At 41.8% G+C, this 17,202-nt stretch overlaps 2 protein-coding genes across 3 annotated transcripts in view; both read left to right on the top strand.

Annotated features, from left to right (window-relative positions):
• Positions 1 to 2,103: 2,103 nt before the first annotated feature.
• Positions 2,104 to 5,153, top strand: RIPPLY2 (ripply transcriptional repressor 2). Its single transcript, XM_054629735.2, is given in 4 exon segments — positions 2,104 to 2,697; positions 2,700 to 2,908; positions 3,033 to 3,097; positions 4,862 to 5,153. Coding segments are annotated over 4 exon segments (537 nt in total). The 5' UTR covers positions 2,104 to 2,600; the 3' UTR covers positions 5,028 to 5,153.
• A 1,020-nt stretch (positions 5,154 to 6,173) lies between these two features.
• CYB5R4 (cytochrome b5 reductase 4) overlaps positions 6,174 to 17,202 on the top strand; it is a 30,235-nt gene continuing 19,206 nt past the window's right edge. Inside the window, exons 1-5 of one of the 2 annotated variants that reach the window (XM_054629074.2) lie at positions 6,174 to 6,328; positions 7,652 to 7,805; positions 10,636 to 10,736; positions 12,776 to 12,860; positions 16,899 to 16,940. In XM_054629074.2, coding sequence (XP_054485049.1) covers positions 6,254 to 6,328; positions 7,652 to 7,805; positions 10,636 to 10,736; positions 12,776 to 12,860; positions 16,899 to 16,940 — 457 coding nt within the window. In that variant the 5' untranslated portion in view covers positions 6,174 to 6,253. Of the gene's footprint in view, positions 6,329 to 6,702; positions 6,831 to 7,651; positions 7,806 to 10,635; positions 10,737 to 12,775; positions 12,861 to 16,898; positions 16,941 to 17,202 lie in introns of those variants that run through there. The other variant, XM_077174888.1, reaches the window with a different exon arrangement.

The raw sequence follows: 17,202 nt of genomic DNA on the forward strand, positions 1-17,202 counted from the left end.
TGCTGCAGTTAGATGAGTCAAGAATGCATGAAGGAACTGCCTTTATTGGACTTCATGTTGAATTCAGAGCTATGTATTCCACTACTGTATTAAAAGAACCAGTTTAAAGAGTATTCCATCACTCCCATTACACCAGCTATTTGTTCAGCAGTGGTATGTAGCTCCTACTTGAAGAGATTTTAGCATGATGAAACAATGCACTGTTACTACACAATGCACAAATTGTAGAAGAGACAAACATGACAAAGCATCTTCTATTCCTGATTTACCAGTTTCCAGCCTGTATTTCAAGGTCAATGGGAAGATAGTAAAATGTTAAGGGTGTTGTTTTTTTCTTTTTGGGGGGGGGTTGGTTTTTTTTGTTTTTTTTTTTTTTTAATGACGTCAATGATAGCAAGTTATTGCAACGACAGACTTCTGTATTTCTCTCAACAAACAGGACTGCATTACTGAACTGTAAAGCCAAGAAGACTCACACAGTGTGAAAATATGCAGGGGAACAACAGCTGTTAGTCATTATTTTCTCCTTATCCTTTCAACACCTCTCTTTCAATTTGCTCTCTAATGGGGAAATCACACTTTCTCCCTAGGATATTTTCTCATTTCAGGCAGGTACTAAAAAGAATCCTGAGACAATTAAGAATCATTGGTCAAAGACACCCCATCTTTTGTTGCTTTTACTGTAGACATTAAAACTAATTTTTATGTTTCACCAAACAGATAAAGCTGATGTTGTGTTCTCCTAGCCCTTTGTCACTACTAATGCGATGGAGGATGTTTCTGCTTTCCTTCTTTAGACAATGGACCTTGCCTCTTCTTTTCCCTTACATAGCCTGTGTTAAATTTCTCGAAGGAGAAATGTGAAATATAAAAATTACTGCTTTCACTTCATTTAAGCCAAAGAAGAATCTACTATCAGAGAGCTTTTAAATATTTCTTTTATGCTTTATCTCACCTGACAAGCTTCACAGTAGCTATTTGGAAAAAAAAGTAGAAACAGTTTTGCTTATGATCACATTTGGTTTATTGCACAAGTTACTATACTTGGCTCGGTTCTCTATTTCTTAGCTGTGAGATTAATATGTATTGTAGTTTGAGCCTTTTGTTCACTGATTTTAATTAATCTCATTCTAGGCCACAGTGAAAGTGAGGCAGGGAAAAACACAAAGAGCTACAAACATAATGTCCTACTAAATTGGACTTTTCACTGGGAAATACGTTTTTCTTTATTAATTCTTAAAGTCATAATTATCAATTTTTCCAAGTGGCCAAATGGCACAAATCTCCAAAATGATAGAGTATGTCTACTGATAAAGTTGGAATGTGTCCCAGCACACACAAGCTTGAATGTGTGCATTCTTCCAACTATTTCTTGCTCAAGGTAAGTGGTTGCTTTCCTTCAGAAAGGCAAGTTGGTCTACATCTGGTTTTGACTTTAGGATGTGAAAGATTACCCTGATTACATTTCCCACACAGCTTCTAACATGTAACATTTTTTACAACTGGTACTGCTGGTACTATTTAGTGAAATGGATTGCGCTGAAGATGATGTGGAGAAGGCACAAGCCTGTAGCTACTCTTTTTAGAGCAACAGCTACTTGCAGTTACTCTTGGGCAATGCTAAGGTAGATACATTCCTATGCCTCAGACAAACTCAAGAAGGCAAAATATTATTCCAAACAGTGCCTCAGTAATGTGGGACAATAAATTACCTGGGGTTTAAGCCCTCCTTCAGCATCTAGGGCAGCTCCATCCCACCAACCCTCCTAGTCCTTAAGGCTGATATTATTACTGTTTACCAGCTCTTATGTAACTTGTTTCTGCTCCTCTCACATGCATCACTGATTGCAACCTCAGAAAGAAAAGGGGAAACAAGAATAATAAATAAAAATAGAAACAAAAGTAAATTCCCTTGGTACCGGGGAACATGGAAACGGCAGGAGCTCCATGTAGAACCTTGCACGTGTAGTGACAGCATCCAGTGCTGGCAGCGGAACAAAGTATTGGGACCACATTAAAAGGAATTAAGACAGGAACGGTAAAAATACCCTATTAAAAAAAAGTGTGTGAGTGTGTGTGTGTGTGCGCGCGCGCATATATTTAGATACAAATATATAAAAAGAGCCACCGCCGTTGCCTGAGGGGGAACACGTCAGGGAGCGCACTGGGTCTGACGCGATTAAGAACTCCTCTGAAGGGCGTCATGTCCTCCGTCACTCCGGGATGGGGGGGTCCCTTTGTCCGTGCCTGCCATCCGCGGCCGGGCCGCGGTGCCCGCACGCCGTGACTCGCCGCTCCGGGGCATAAACAAACACGGCTGGAACAACAAAAGGCCGCGGTCGCGGCCGCCGGACCCCGCCGCCGGGGGGCAGAGCGGCCGGGCGCATCCCCGGTGCCGCCGCCCCCCGCTCCGTTCCCACAGGGCTGTCCCCGCCCGCCCCCCGGCAGCTGCCATGTGTCTGCTCGAGTGCGATTAACACCGACTCGCCAAATCCCCCCCACGCCCGCTTCCCCTCCCCGGGCCATTTGGGGCATGCCCGCGCCCCGTGTTTACACGGCGGCGCCTTCGCGCGGGGCCTTTCTGCGGATGGCGCTGGCAGATGAGCCGGGGGAGGTGGGGGCTCCGCGCCGCGCAGCGCCCGCCGCCGGCTATAAAAGCCTCCGGGCCCGCGGGCGGCGGCGATAAGCGAGCGGCCGCGACCGGCGGAGGATGGAGGGCGGCTGTCCCCGCCCGCTCTCGGCGGCGCTGCCCCCGCAGGGCTACTCGCCCCTCTCCTCCTCCCGATGCGGGGGGCGGCCCGGTCCTGCGCTGACGGCCCTGCCCTCGCTCCGCAGCCCTGCGCCCTTCTGGAGACCGTGGGTGCCCGCGCCGGGTGAGGTGGCCCAGCGGAGCCCCGGCCCCGCCGCGGTGAGTGGGGAGCGGCGTGGCGCAGCATCTGCCGCCGGCATCGCCGCGCACTCGGCGGGGCGGGCATGCTCGGGGAGGGCCCCGTGCCGTGCCAGCGGGCTGACCTCTGCTCTCTCCTCCGCAGCCTCACAGCCCCGGCGGGCTGGCGGAAGCCTCCCGAAAGCTGGCGCAGTACACGCACCCCGTCAGGTAAGTGGCAGTGCCCGGCCGCCGCCGGTTCCCGCGGGGGACCTCGGGGTGCCAGGGGCCCGTGGCGCTGCGCGGCCAGGACAGAGTCCCTCGCTCGCCAGTGTAGTATCGTAACATTAGCTCTCCCGCCCCTTTTGTTTCCACCCATATATTTATGTAGATATTAAAGTGCCTTGGGAATGAATTGGCCATCTACGTGGTTTTTAACTGACAGATCCTTGGGCAAATTATTGCCAGGATTTGTGTATTTAATATATTTGAGTTGTTGATGCGTCTCTCTGGTTTGAGACTTAAGACGTATTACACAGTTATGTGTAATAATAATAATATGGGTGTTTTTTGGTGGTAGTGGAGTTGGCTGAAGCACCCTGTTACTCATTCCCGTGATTAAAAAAGGCACGGGGCTGTAGTTCCTAGGCTGTGTAGCTGCGCAAACATCCAGCGCCCTCCCACAGCAGAGAAGCAGGTGGAGGCGTGGGAGAGAGTGGCAGGAAGAGAAGGTATGCACTGGCTAAGCCACCATTGCCGAGGAAAATACTTGTGTAACTGCTGCTTTAATGATAAAGGCAATGATAGTATCTGCACTGAGAGTTCTGAAAAGGAAATAAAAGAAAATAACAGCAGTTGAATCTGTAGGAGAGTCTGTATTCAGAAATGCTGCTAGGTGTTGCAAGATGCTTAAAATAATTACAGTCAGTTTTTCCAGACAAGAAGTGCCTTTCTTTCGAATCTAGGCTCTCATCACTCAAATAGTGATGCACTAGCCAAGCAACTGTACGGGCAGACTTCACAGTGACAGCTCCAATGCTTAGGTTTGAGTGAATGCTGTTGCTGGGAACATTGGGAATGGCGACCTGTTACAAAGCTAATGTCAGTGACTTTGTTCTGCCAAGGAAGCAGTGTTCTGTTAAACAGTAGCCTAAAAAATATTTCTTGTAATTGCTAGAAAGCTGTCTACTTCTGTTTCTTCATGCATTTCTATTTTAAACAATCTGCAGTCAGCATTTCATTATGTTGTAGTGTGCTAGTCTCTTGGCTCTTGGGACTTCCGTGGTCTATTCCTTCTAGCTAATTCCAAACTGTAAGCAAAAGAGGACACTAGTTGAAAAGGAACAGCAACTTGGAGTATATGAATTGCAATATATTATCATTAGCTGATAGCCCATGCTAACTGTGATCTTATCAGCATATTTTGTTAATTTCTGAATACAACACAGACTGCTTTAAAATCTACATCCATGAAACATCTTCCTTATGGAGTCTGTTGATTGTTTTTGGAAAGACAGATGAAATATCAAGGTCTGATCACACCCAGACCTTTATAATTCCTTTGAATTTTACAATGGTGTGAAACAAGTATCAACAACTACCTAGGCTGGGGACCTTCTGTAGGAAAACTACTAATTTGATTCAAATGTTGTTTTTTTTTTTTGATCCTGTTTGATGCCAATTATATGAATAGTTCCAGTAGGGGCAGCACAGTTAATGAGGTACTGGAGTGGGAAGTTCCAGATGCAGAGTCTTGGGCTTTTGTAGTTTTGCTGCAAAACTCTCATTCTAAATCATCTTTATCCCTTCAGATGAAAATAAGTATCCAGAGAATTCTTTTCTTAATTGAATGTAGAAAGCGACTTAGCAATTGAGCATGTGAGGAAAAGCTCTATAGGATGCTTGTTTCAATAGAATTTCACTTTGGTTTTTTGCATGTTCCTCCATATAAAATATGTAATAACAATAAGCAAATCTATTGTATACTTGTTTCAGACTATTTTGGCCCAAATCAAGGTGCTATGATTACTTGTATCAGGAAGCTGAAGCACTTCTGAAAAACTTCCCAGTTCAGGCTACTATTTCCTTTTATGAAGACTCGGATAGTGAAGATGATGAAGATCAACTGGAACAAGATTCAGGAACAGAATCAGGTTGCTGACTGCAGGGAAGACTAATGCTACTTCTAAGACTTAATTTAAACTTAATATAAATATGTATTATAGTATTTTTAAAGATAATTTATTTCTATGTAAGTTATTCTTAATAAAACTGAGATGCCTTTTAATTTTAGCCTTTTTCCTTTGTTCCTTTCCTGTCCTGGTTTAAGTGGGGAAGGTATTGATTAGTATTTTTCTGTCTGAGGTCCTACAGTTTGTAGATCATAAGCTGAACACCAATTTTTTGAAGCAGAGAACAGATGCCTTACTTTGAAGGGCTCTATGGTTGTGACTTTCTCAAAGTCTGAGGATACAAGGAAAACTTGTCAATGTGATTTTGTAGGCTCCATATGGAAGTGTATCAAGGAATCATTGGATTATGTATTTCCAATTGCGTTGTGCCTGCTGTTACAACAGAGTTTCAAACATGGAGAAGAGAAACAATATAGCTGTTTTTGAAACGGAGAAAAGAGTCCAAATTCTAATCTAGTTCTTGTATAGAAGAGTTTGCCTCACATCACTTGTGTTCTCATGTATATGTGCTGTGTTCTTATATGTAAAAGTGAGTTTTATACTGCATTTGTTTGTAAAGTGGACATCAAGAAACGAGAAAAAGGTCTGAGTTGTAATAATAGCGAGCTTGGTTTTAATAATTGAAACAAAGTTGCATCGCAAAGGCCAAAGCCCCTAAAAGAACAACAAAACAAACCCAAAGCTTTAATTTAAAGGCAGTGCCTGTCAGGGAGCGGCTGTGTACTTACCTGGACCTGCCCTTGCCTTGTGTGTGCAGCTGCAGGCCGCGCTGGCTCAGTGTGCCAGCGCCATCCAGGGAGCGCTTGCCCCGTGTTCCCAGGGCCCTGCCGCAGGATCGAAGCGGGCCCGCACCCGGAGCCTGCCCACACTTAACCTTCAGAGCGCGGGGTGCACCGGCTGTGTCCGCCACAGCCTTTCGGCCTAAGCACCTGGCGCTGAGACCCCAGCTGGACGGAAAATCAATCCTAGAGCAGGGCCGTGCACCCCCCTCGCCCCCGGGGTGGGTACGCTCTGCTCCGTGCCCACAGCGATGTCCGCTCCCGGCCGGTCTCCCCCGCACCGCCCCCGAACCGAAGCCTCCGGCCCCGCTCCCGGCTGGGACGCGGCCCCGCCCGCCGAGGCGGAGCCTGCGCGCTGTGCCCCAGCGCTCCGCCCGCCCGCCCGCGGGGGCCCGGCTGCGGCCCGGCCCGGCACGATGCTCAACGTGCCGCCGTCGGCCTTCCCCGCGCCCGGCTCCCAGCAGCGAGCGGCAGCGGGTGCCCGCAGCAAGGTACGGGCGGCTCTGCCGCTGTTGGTCGCTTGGGGGGAGGTGGAGGGGCCCGCGTTTTTCCCGCTGCGGCGGCGGCTGCCTGGCCTGGCCCCGCCCGGCCGAGCTGCGGTGGCTGCCGGTCGGTTCCCGGTCGGTTCCCGGTCGGTTCCCGGTCGGTTCCCGATCGGTTCCCGATCGGTTCCCGGCTGCAGCTGGGGCAGGGCTGCTGTCGGCCGCCCCTCTCCTGCGGCCGCGGCCGGGTCTCGGGCGAGGGCCCGGCTCGGCTGCGGCGCTGGAAAGCATTTGGTGCTTCTCGTTAGAGAGGGCGGCGGTGACAGCGCTTCCGGCACTTCCTGCCCCGGCTGTGCCTCCTGTGCAGCGATGGAGGCTTTCACCTTGGAATTACTGCGTGCAGCTCTTGCTTTATGTGTTGGATCTTCATCTTTGCAGGGGTTTTGAGAACACTTGTTGTCTACAGACCTTTCTTGGAAAGCAGACTTGGACTAAAGTAGCATTAAGAAATGTTAGTTTATGTATGCTTCGGTTTTTTTGCTTCTGTTTTTCCTGTGGTTTTGTAAGACCGCAGTTCTTTAACCCTGTTTCCTGTTGTTAAAGCTTGGATCAAAAGGGTTCCCAAACTGTGGTCTTACTTGTTTACTATTTCTTTAAATGCTTTGAAAATGCTCAGAAAATAAAGGTTCTCCAGCATGGGTGTGCTTTCTGCAAGGAATTGCAATCATGGTGTTGTAAATTGTGATTCACCGAGTCGGTATTTTTTAGAAACAGACACTCAGTGGGTCTCCATTACTCACTAGGTGCTGTTGAAAAGGAAGGTGTTAGATACCCTTTAGATCTTGTTCTGCCTTTCAGGACAGGCCGTGGCAATACTTCTCTGGAAAGCTACTAGACTTCTGTCCCAGCTTTCTCTGGGTCAGGCTTCCAGTTGCTGTAGGGCTTGTGAAAAGTCTTAATGAATGCTATGAGGCGAAACTTGTCTTACCTGACCGTGATTTTTAAATTTCCTTTCTTTATTGCTCGTAGTTTTCCAGACCGTATCTCAAATGATTTGCCACCACAGGCAGACTTGGTGTCTTCAGCTTGCTTTGGGAAGAGTCATCTGTATGTTTGTTGCTGTTCAGTAATTTCTGTGTCACTACCCAGAACACTCCCTGAAGCACTCTTTCTACAGTGTAGGGTTCCCAAATATCAGTGAATAATATGAGTTGGGTCATTTCTCTTTTGTTTTTGTCTGAGTCCTCCTATGGAGCTTAGAAAATTGTATTCTTAGAATGGCTTTTTTTTCCTTTAGAGGTTGAAGTTGTTTGTATATTTGTTATTTTTCAGGTACCTTTAAAACCAGGAAGGAGTCTTATGGATTGGATTCGGCTAACTAAAAGTGGGAAGGACTTGACTGGTTTGAAAGGAAGGCTGCTTGAAGTCACTGAAGATGAGCTCTCTAAACACAACAAAAAGGAGGACTGCTGGATATGTATAAGAGGTTGGTTGCTGTGATATTTCTTCTGTGTTTTTTACTTGGTTTCTCTTTTCTGTACTTAAAGAAGAAGCAACAAAACTCAAAAAACAAGAATAAAAGCCATGCTCCGAGAGAAACTATGCACCTCCTGTGTTTAGGCCAGGTGTAATCTTGACGTACTTTGGCATAACTTCAAGTAAGAGGTTTTGTGTTACAAAGATTTTCTTTGCTTTCAAGCCTTTCAAAAGAAATCTTCCAAATTGGCATGTTTTATACCTATTTTATAGCTGCCTATGAAAATAATAAAATACAAGATTTTAGGTAATGTATCAAATAAAAAGGACTTAGCAACAAGGCTTTGAAAATGCTGACATGTACACTTGTCAGTCTTGGACAGTTTATTATTTTGAGCAGTTGACTATTTTTAAGGATTGCTTTAGAGCATCCAAAAACATATAAATATTAAAAATACAACTTCAACCTGGAGAATGGTCTTTAGGAAATAATTGTGAAAGCACATGTACTACTTCATAAAACTTAGTAGTGCGAATGAGAGTTGCCAAACAGAGCAAATGTAATCTCTGACTGCAATGACAAATACCTGGGGTGACTATGCAATTCTATTTCTGTTATTATTTTAATGAAATTTTAGCTCAGAAGTTGAATCATATGTTATATGTTTAGCAATGTGTGAAGGTGGTCTGGAGCAATAGCTGTGGCTAGAAGAGTCTTTTCAGAGTTGCAAATGATGTTCCTAGTTGTCCTACAGAAAGGAGCAAAACATTTCCCCTGCATTTAAACATTTAGAGGCTAAAATACACTAATATCACCGTAAATTTATTAGGAGGTAACACAAATTTCTATGAAGATAGAACCACTCTTTCTACAGAAATGTTCCATTAGTGTCTCTGATCTTCTTAATCTCTTAGTGATAACATTGATCTGGTCAGGAGCAGCATTGATATTTAATAAAATGTCATGTCTGAACTTCAGCAAAAGAAAGTTAAGAATTTCTGTGTGAGGGTGATTATACTATTGTTGGGTGTTAAAGGTGATGAGGGTGAAAGTAAAGGTAAAATGTTATTCAATAGTGGCCTTTGAGCAAAATAATAGGGTTGTTAATTTCCTGTGCTGCAGTTTCATGTGCTAGTAAAACTACAGTAGGAGGAGAGATAAGGAAACCTTGTCTGCTATGTTCATTGGTTCCTTTTTCAGTCTGAAAAAGGAACAACTACTGCAGACAGAATTACTGCCTAAAGATACTTCTGTTTTCTTTTAATCTCATTTTACCTTTACTGCGTCTCTGAGGCTGGTTTTTACAAGAACTCCATTAAGTTGCCTCTGTATCTTGCCTTAAATTTTTCCAGGTCTGCCTTTTCTGTGTTCTTAGATGACTAGTGAAAAAAGCATCATATCCAAAAATGACAGTAGCCCTCATATGTGGGCACGTAGTAAAAACATATAATTATGGAAAAGGCTAAATTAGGTCTCTGCATTGGTAGTTAGACTGTGTCTCTAAAAGAAAGAGCAGAAACCCATGAGAGCAGTGTGAAGTAAAAGAAGAACAGGAACTAACTTGGTTCATAACCCCAGTGTTATCAAAGAAAGGTGTCATATAGGGCACAAATTTGTACATAAAGGGGGGTTCAGGGAAGTTAAAAATGCCTGAAGGGTGTAGAAATGATATTTTTCTTTTGCTCCAGCAAGTTTGATGGTAAATTTGAGTAATATTCAGGAGGCCATGGCTATGCAGAATCTTATAATTCTGTGTGTGCAATAATCATTGCTGCACACAAGATGGCACAGTGAATACAGCCATCAGAAGATCAGGTTGGTAAAGTGTGCAAAGATCCTTCCTTTGTTATTGACTGGGTGATTGTTGTTGGTTGGGATGGTTGTTCTTGCCAACTAGGATTGCTCCAAATATGTCTGCCCCAGGCTCAGTGCTCAATGCCTTTCTCTTCTTCTGAAGTAATTAATGTACAATTCCTAATGTCTTCAAAGCTTTTTCTTCAAGCACTGGCACAGTTCTGTTTTTGGTAGCTTTGTTTTGATAATATTAAATATCTTCAAATATTCATGCAGGTAGGGAAGCAATGATCACATTAGCAGCAATATGTCTGCAGTTAAATCTGTTTATAGCTGCATTCTTCAGGCTCCAATAAGCCAGTTGCCTAGCAACAATAATTAGCTGGCATCATTTCAGACCTGTGAAGAAACATTGTTTTATGTTGCTGGAAGTGTAGAAACAATGCTGAGCCCTTTTACTGGGACAGATACAGCCAGAGTTGTAAGCCTTTAATGACCACGAGCTGTGTTAAGTGTCTTATATTGCTGAATCTGAAGAATGGAAGTTTTGTTGCTGATGGTGACAGTATTTATTTCCTTGTGTGGGACAGTTCATTCCTGTAGGCATTTCATTCCATGATGGTGATGGGTGGTACCGGAACAACTATGACAACACTTCAGGGAGAACTTAATTGGAAGGGAAACTGAAAACCTTTTTGTGCACTAGCTGGTTCAGTTTTGTCTCTTTTTAAATCTGCCTGTGGTACTTTTACCCCCTAGCTAGGATACATCATATTCAATTTCTAGGTTGAAGTCTTAACCCAAGGCAAGTGCTGTGGCTTCTGGCATCTGTTGCACTGGCATCTTCATGTAATAAGATACCTCTTGTGCTCTGTACAATTGTGTCTCTTATGTTTCTGTTTTTGTGAAGTCATACTGTCTGTTCCAATTATGCCTACTGTTTGCTAGTACACTCTTTAATTTGTGCTATCCTTTCCATTATTTTTGGAGACAGGAGTGGTTGTAGAAATGCTGCTCATATGCTTTTATATTCTGTTTTCTTCAGGATTTGTATATAATGTCACGCCGTACATGGAATACCATCCAGGTGGTGAGGATGAACTAATGAAAGCAGCAGGAACTGATGGTACAGATCTCTTTGATCAGGTGAGAGCAACTGGCAGCAAATGACACTTGCTCACCATACTTGAAAAATGGATGTTTCGCCATTATTTTTAGGGCATTTCCGTGGAAATGGTGATTTGAACTTTTTCAGTCCCAAGGAAAGGCAGCAGGTCACTGCTCAGAATGACACTTACATGTGCTGGAAGAGATATGTAGTTTAAACTTTGTATCAAAAGACAGTAATGAAAATGTTACTTTATGTTGTTAGAATTACATTTCAATTAGACTTCTTTTTTTTTGTAGCAGAAACAGCAATAAAGCTAGCAACAATTTGAGATACCACCTTCTTAATAAATTGCTTCAATGACTACTGTTGTTGGAGAGACCTATTTTTCTAAGAGCTTTCTCTTTTTGAAAAAAGCTTGTAGAATTCTTTGTCTATTTACTTGGCAGCTGCATTATCAGAAAAAATGCTGAAGCTTCTATTAACTTTAACTGGTGAACAACTCACAAGATGACAGTTGGTCTCTTATTTGTTTACTATTTCTTTAAATGCTTTGAAAATACTCAAAATAAAGGCTCTGAAGCATGGGTGTGCTTTCTGTAAGGAATTGCAAACTTGGTGTTGTAAAATGTGATTCACTGAGTTGGTATTTTTTAGACATGCTGTGGGTCTCCATTACTCACTAGGTTTATCTGAAAAACTGCAAAAGAGCAGAAAAGAAATCTCTGTTTCAGAAAGGAAATATGCTACCTCTTTACATGTCATGCATCAGAATATGTTATGACTTCATTTGCAGATATTTTTAACATTGTAAATAAAGATGGATAATGTTTTAGCTTTGTTGAGTCCTTTGTTTAGCTTTGTTAGTCCTTTCACAAATGAAGTGTTGGTTTTGGGCATAATTCTTTGATTTCAAGAAATCTCTGGTATTGAGTATCCAGTATCAAGTTGGGGCTTGGAATTATCTTGCTGGGTCATTATATGATGTCCTTGAAAACAAAATTCTTGACATCAGGAGTATTTGGGGAAGCCCCTGTAGTTAAGTTCAGATATATACTTGCAACTTTTTAATTTTTTGTCATGGGAATGGAAGCAGGTTTAGATCCTGAAAATACGCTTTTCACTTTTATTGTTTCTGGCTTACGACTTTTCTGTTACTGGAGGTGTTTGTTTTCCCCTCTGCTTTAGCATTCTGTGTCTGTCAGATAGTATTTTTTTTTTTCAAGAGCTTGGTAGATTGCTAGCGTTCCCCAAATTTCTGGAAAAAGTAACTGTCATTCATAATCCTTCATTTCTTTCTGTTACCTGTATATGAGGAAACTACAATTTGTTGATGGGATTCTTTATCTCATCTCCTTAGCTAGTCCAGTTGAAAGTTTTTATTTTTAAATCTAGGTACCATTCAAATTTGTCATGCAACACTTTGTTTCCTTTTCTCTTCTTGTGATGTTATCCTGGATGCCTTATCAGAATTCGCTTTTCTGCCATCCATTTCCTCTACAAGTTCTCCAGTTCTGGTCTGTAAAGCTACTGCTTTTTCTTCACTTTATTTTACTTTCTTAAATAGGGAATTTCCAAATGATTCAGTGATAGTAAGACAGAAGCAAACAGAAATACACCAGCTTGGTAGGAGGTGTTTGTTTGTCTTAACTATTATTTTTTATGTTTGTTTCCTTCATCCCTTTTCCCTTTACTTGTCTAAACAAGACTAATAAGCATTGTGATAATGGCAAGGTCTTTGTTCTGTTAGTTGTGTAGCATGCATCATAAAAATGCTCTTCTAAAATATATTCTGTAGCTCAAGGTTATGATGTTCAGGTATTGCAAAGCATAAATGAGTAAATTAAACTATTGTAACTTTTTTCACAATCCTATTGTTTCACTTAATGACATGATATCTGTAATAGTAGTAAAAATAAGTACTGACTGATGTGATAGTGACTTCTAATGTGTTTAAAAAATAATCTGCTAAATGAATTATATTAGTCAATGTACAAAAATGAACTTTTCTATTTCAGTGCATAGAACAACATAGTAAGAGTTCCAAATTTTATGAAAAAATATTTTGTTAATGTAGGTTCATCGTTGGGTCAATTACGAATCAATGCTGAAGGAATGTCTTGTTGGGAGAATGGCTGTCAAGCCCATTGCTGTTCCAAAAGGTGAGTTGTTTTAAGAAAGAAATATTGTCTATCATACCTTATTCCAAAATTATCTGGAAATTATGAGAAATCCTAAATCACCTCATATTTATGAGGAGAATCTATTCTTGTGTAGAGTTGAAGGCTTTTGCATATATTACTTTTTTTTCACCAGATACCTGAAGATGAAATTGTTGTATAATTGAAGACTTTTAGTAATGTACTGCTATGTTTCTTCTTTTGTTTTTAGTCATTAGAAAACAGCTGTACATGTGTGTTATATGTTTGTGTATATAGAAAAGACCTTTTTACTGTCCTGCCATCTCTCTTTTTCTTCTGATCCCAGAGGGAAAACTATCATAGGCAGCTATCATATTGAAATAAAAGTCAGTATTTTCAGTCTGGTGATTTCAGCCCCTTACATATCTGGCAAGTTGCATATGTGTTGAGTTATTTGAATACACTTCATGGGCAGTTATTTTTTCCAGAGGTCCTTTCATTTGAATTTACCTTGAGAAAATTTTGCTGATACAATAGACTCCTCTGAGCCAGGAGAGCAAGAAATGTAGCATAGTCTTAGAATGCAGGTGTTGGTTTCCAGAAACTTTAATCTTCAGTCTGTTTTTTGGTTTTTAGGCCACAGCCAAAATTTCCTATACCTGGGAAGCAGGCATTGTTACTCAGTATTGACCCTTAGCAAAACTGCAGTGAAAACATGAAAGGATTAATGATTACAACTATTTTTCTCCAATTCTGTGGCATACATAGTTCACAATTTCGGCTATCTGGCCACTCTTCAGCTCCTGCATGCTTGTTTAATACTTAGATAACATTGTCTTAACAGTTAAGTTGAGTTTGGTCTTTGTGTGAAGTGGAATAGTATTTTACATCTCCATGATACTAGGTAGCTAATTCCAGTGTGGAACTTTTAAGGTAAGTGCTACAAAGTATGGAGAAACCTCAGCAGCATAGCTGCCTCACTGAGTTGAGGCATTACAGAGACATTACTGGTACTCTGTCAACTGAGTTAGAAATTTAAAAGTACACATGCATTTTGTTGATTTTATTAATCTAACTTTTCTGCAACTAGAAGGAATTCTTGTTACAGCCAGTCAGTAAAACATAAACACATCTTCATCCCTGCTGGCTCTGGCAGTCCATTTTCTGCTGTTCCCTTCTTCTGCTTTGTTTGTTAATAGGACTGTCTATTTTGCTGTAGTAAAATTTGCAGGATAAAGGTTGTCAGCTATATACAACCAGTTCTGTTGCCTGTGTCACTTTCAACCATTTCAGCCTTGAAAAGACTTAATTTTGTTAATAAAGAATCAAGCTGGTAACAGAACTACAGAGTCATTTAGGTTGGAGAAGACCTCCAAGATCGAGTCCATTTTTTGAACAGTCACCACCTTGTCAACTACACTATGGCTAAGTGCTGTGTCCAGTTATTTCCTGAACATATCCAGGGATGGTGACTCCACCACCTCTATGGGCAGCCTGATACAATACTTGACAGCTCTTTCAGGGAAGTTCTTCCTGATCTCCAACCAGAACCTCCCCATGCAGGGCCAGGAGGCTGACCCCCACCTGGCTACACCCTCCTTTCAGGAGCTGTAGAGAGCAGTAAGGTCCCCCCTCAGCACCATCTTCTCCAGGCTAAACAACCCCAGCTCTCTCAGCCACTCCTCACAGGATTTACCCTCTAGATTGTTCACCAGCTTTCTGGCCCTTCTCTGGAACACTCCAGCACTGTACTTGCTGAAATCCTTCACTCTAAGATTCTCAAGGTTTACTTTGATTCCTGTGGAGTTATATATCCTCCTCCTTTGAATTATCAAAAAGTGATTGACTTACTTCTCTATTAGCCAGCAATAATTCTAGTCTTTTATCTTTTGAGACCATATTCTGCAAAGTTTGCATTTCAGAATAGAAGAATAAATTAAGTTAAGGTGCATGTTTTTGAATAGAGGATTAAATGGGTCCCATAAGTATAGAGGGAAGACAAGACTTCAAATTATGGATTACATTGCTTTCTTTTTGTGACAGAGAATGAGTGTTCAGCAGTAGGATGAACATTAGTATTTGCTGTTTGGTGCAATCTCAATACAGAGCAAGGAAGGCAGATGTAGGTTTGTTAGGGCATTGCTGGAAGATTTATGGTTTTTTACCTTAGGGTATTTTTCCTGTAGTGTGGTGGTTTCTTGGGAGATGGTACAATGGTTTGCTTACTGAACTGCTTAAGGAAGCTGAAGTTGTCCTTGCACACTCTAGGTTGGGGATTTTTGAGGAAGAAGAGTCTTTTGAAAATGCTGGTAATAGTTAGTTAATGTTTTGTCAACTTGTATTTTGAGAATGCTGCTTCATGCTGTGGTGGTGACTAATAGGAAATTCTGAAGTGTCCCTTCTGTAGTGTTACAGTGGATCTTTGCACTGAAGCATGTGCTGTTTGTACTTGCTGAGAAGGTCATGCCTAGGTATGTAAAAGATGATTTCAGAATCTCCCTCAGCAAACCTGTACAGCATGAAACTGCTTGCTGTCCCTGCAGGGTGCTCAGCTGTAAACATTAGCACAGTCTGAAATATTTTAATACTGCTGGTGTTTCCAGAGACACTGTTAGTGTGTATAGTAACATAATCCTTATGTTACTTTAGTGGTTACTTGGGAGTCAGAATGCATGTTGTATTATTGTTAATTCAACAAGATTAGACTGAGAGCTGTGATGTCATCCAAGGAAGAGAGGTAGGGCTCTGCCTTTGATGTATCTCACAGCATCCTTAAAATTGCAGTGCTGATTTCTGTGCAGTGTGTTAAAATATAGTGAAATGAGAATAGGCTTCTAAATACAAGAATTACCTTTCATTAGAACGCAGTTTTTGTGAACAACTTGCCCCTCCTGGCAGAAACCATAAAGTGGTGTATAGCAGAATATGCAGACAAATGTTACCTCAACCAAAAATTTATGGAGTATTTTCTTTTTACCTCAGCTAAAAATGTGTGGAGTATTTTCTTCTTACATTGAAATGGCACAAGGTGAAAGCCTCTGATGAAGGTTGTTCTTAAAGAGCTCTCAAGTAATTTTGGAATACCATTTGGTTGGTGCTTTGCTCTCTGAACCTTTCTCAACTCTCTAGCAATTTTTCTCTAACACTCACTGGTGTGATTCAGAGCACTGGGAATGATATGGAAGACCAGGGAAGAAACATTCCTGTTTTGGTTTTCATAAAAGGGAGTAGGAAGAACAGATTTGTTTCTACTACTTCCCAAACTTGGCTCCTGTAAGAGAGAATATAAATGGAGCCTTTCATATAATGACATTCTGAGATGTGCAATGTAGAGAAGGGCAGAAAGGGGCCCCAGGTATATCCAGAGGTCTAGTTTCCCCACAGATTTACTGTGACCAGAAGGACATGTGGCTGAGAGGTGCAGTGCCTTTCCCATCAAGGTGAGCACCCAATAAAAGAATTGATGCTGTGTAATTCACCTGCTTGGTCTCTTTTTTAATTTTCTGCTAGAGTCAGTTGGTTTGGAATAGTTGTAGTGTACTGTAGAATAAATGAAAAACTGAGATAATAACTTGAAAATAAAATCATATGGCAGAGGAAGCTTATAGAAAAATTTCCTTTTTCCTATGTTCCTGCCAAGGATTGGGTTCATATTTCCAAGGATTGGATTGGTCAGATTTGCAGTCTACTCTGTGATGTTGTGAGACAGGTGTCATTGGAATTCTTAACAGATTCAGTGAGCTTCTTAGCTATGAAGTTTATAATTGCACAAGATAATCTGTGATTGTTTTTTTGAAGTGTCAGAGTTCCTGCATTTCCTATCCTTTAGAGCTGTGCAAGTTTTGGTGCTTGTAATGTAGCAATTTTTAAATTAGACATACTCTTTTGGAATCAGTGCTGCATTTATTTGTTGCTTCTTGATGTCTGAAGCATCCTGGTCATTCCGTTAAGACTTTCGGAATGTTTGCTTGGAGATCCTTACTTTGGCTAATTTAGCATGATGTGGGGAAGTACTGTAGCTTCTTAACTGTTGTGCTTGTTTTTTATTAATGCTTGCAGAGATTTCTTCTGCTGTGCCTGAAGACAAGAAACAGCTTAATGGTAAGTTCTCACCTGGAGCAAAGTTGGGAGTGAATCTCAAACTTATGTGAATATAATTGAATGAGCAGTATTTATCCACACTTCTCTCTTTGCATTTGAATGCAGTAGTCAGGCTGTAGTGATCTGTGGAAATTTCAAAAGGCAAAATCCTACCCAAGTATTGTGAATTTTGTGTTTGAAAGTGTTATATGACTGCTGTAGAATTGTGTAGATAAGGGAGCTATGAGACGGACAAGCAAGGTCATCTTGCCTGTGAAATGCC

This window comes from Agelaius phoeniceus, chromosome 3 (genome assembly GCF_051311805.1).
Source record: "Agelaius phoeniceus isolate bAgePho1 chromosome 3, bAgePho1.hap1, whole genome shotgun sequence".
Taxonomy (NCBI): domain Eukaryota; kingdom Metazoa; phylum Chordata; class Aves; order Passeriformes; family Icteridae; genus Agelaius; species Agelaius phoeniceus.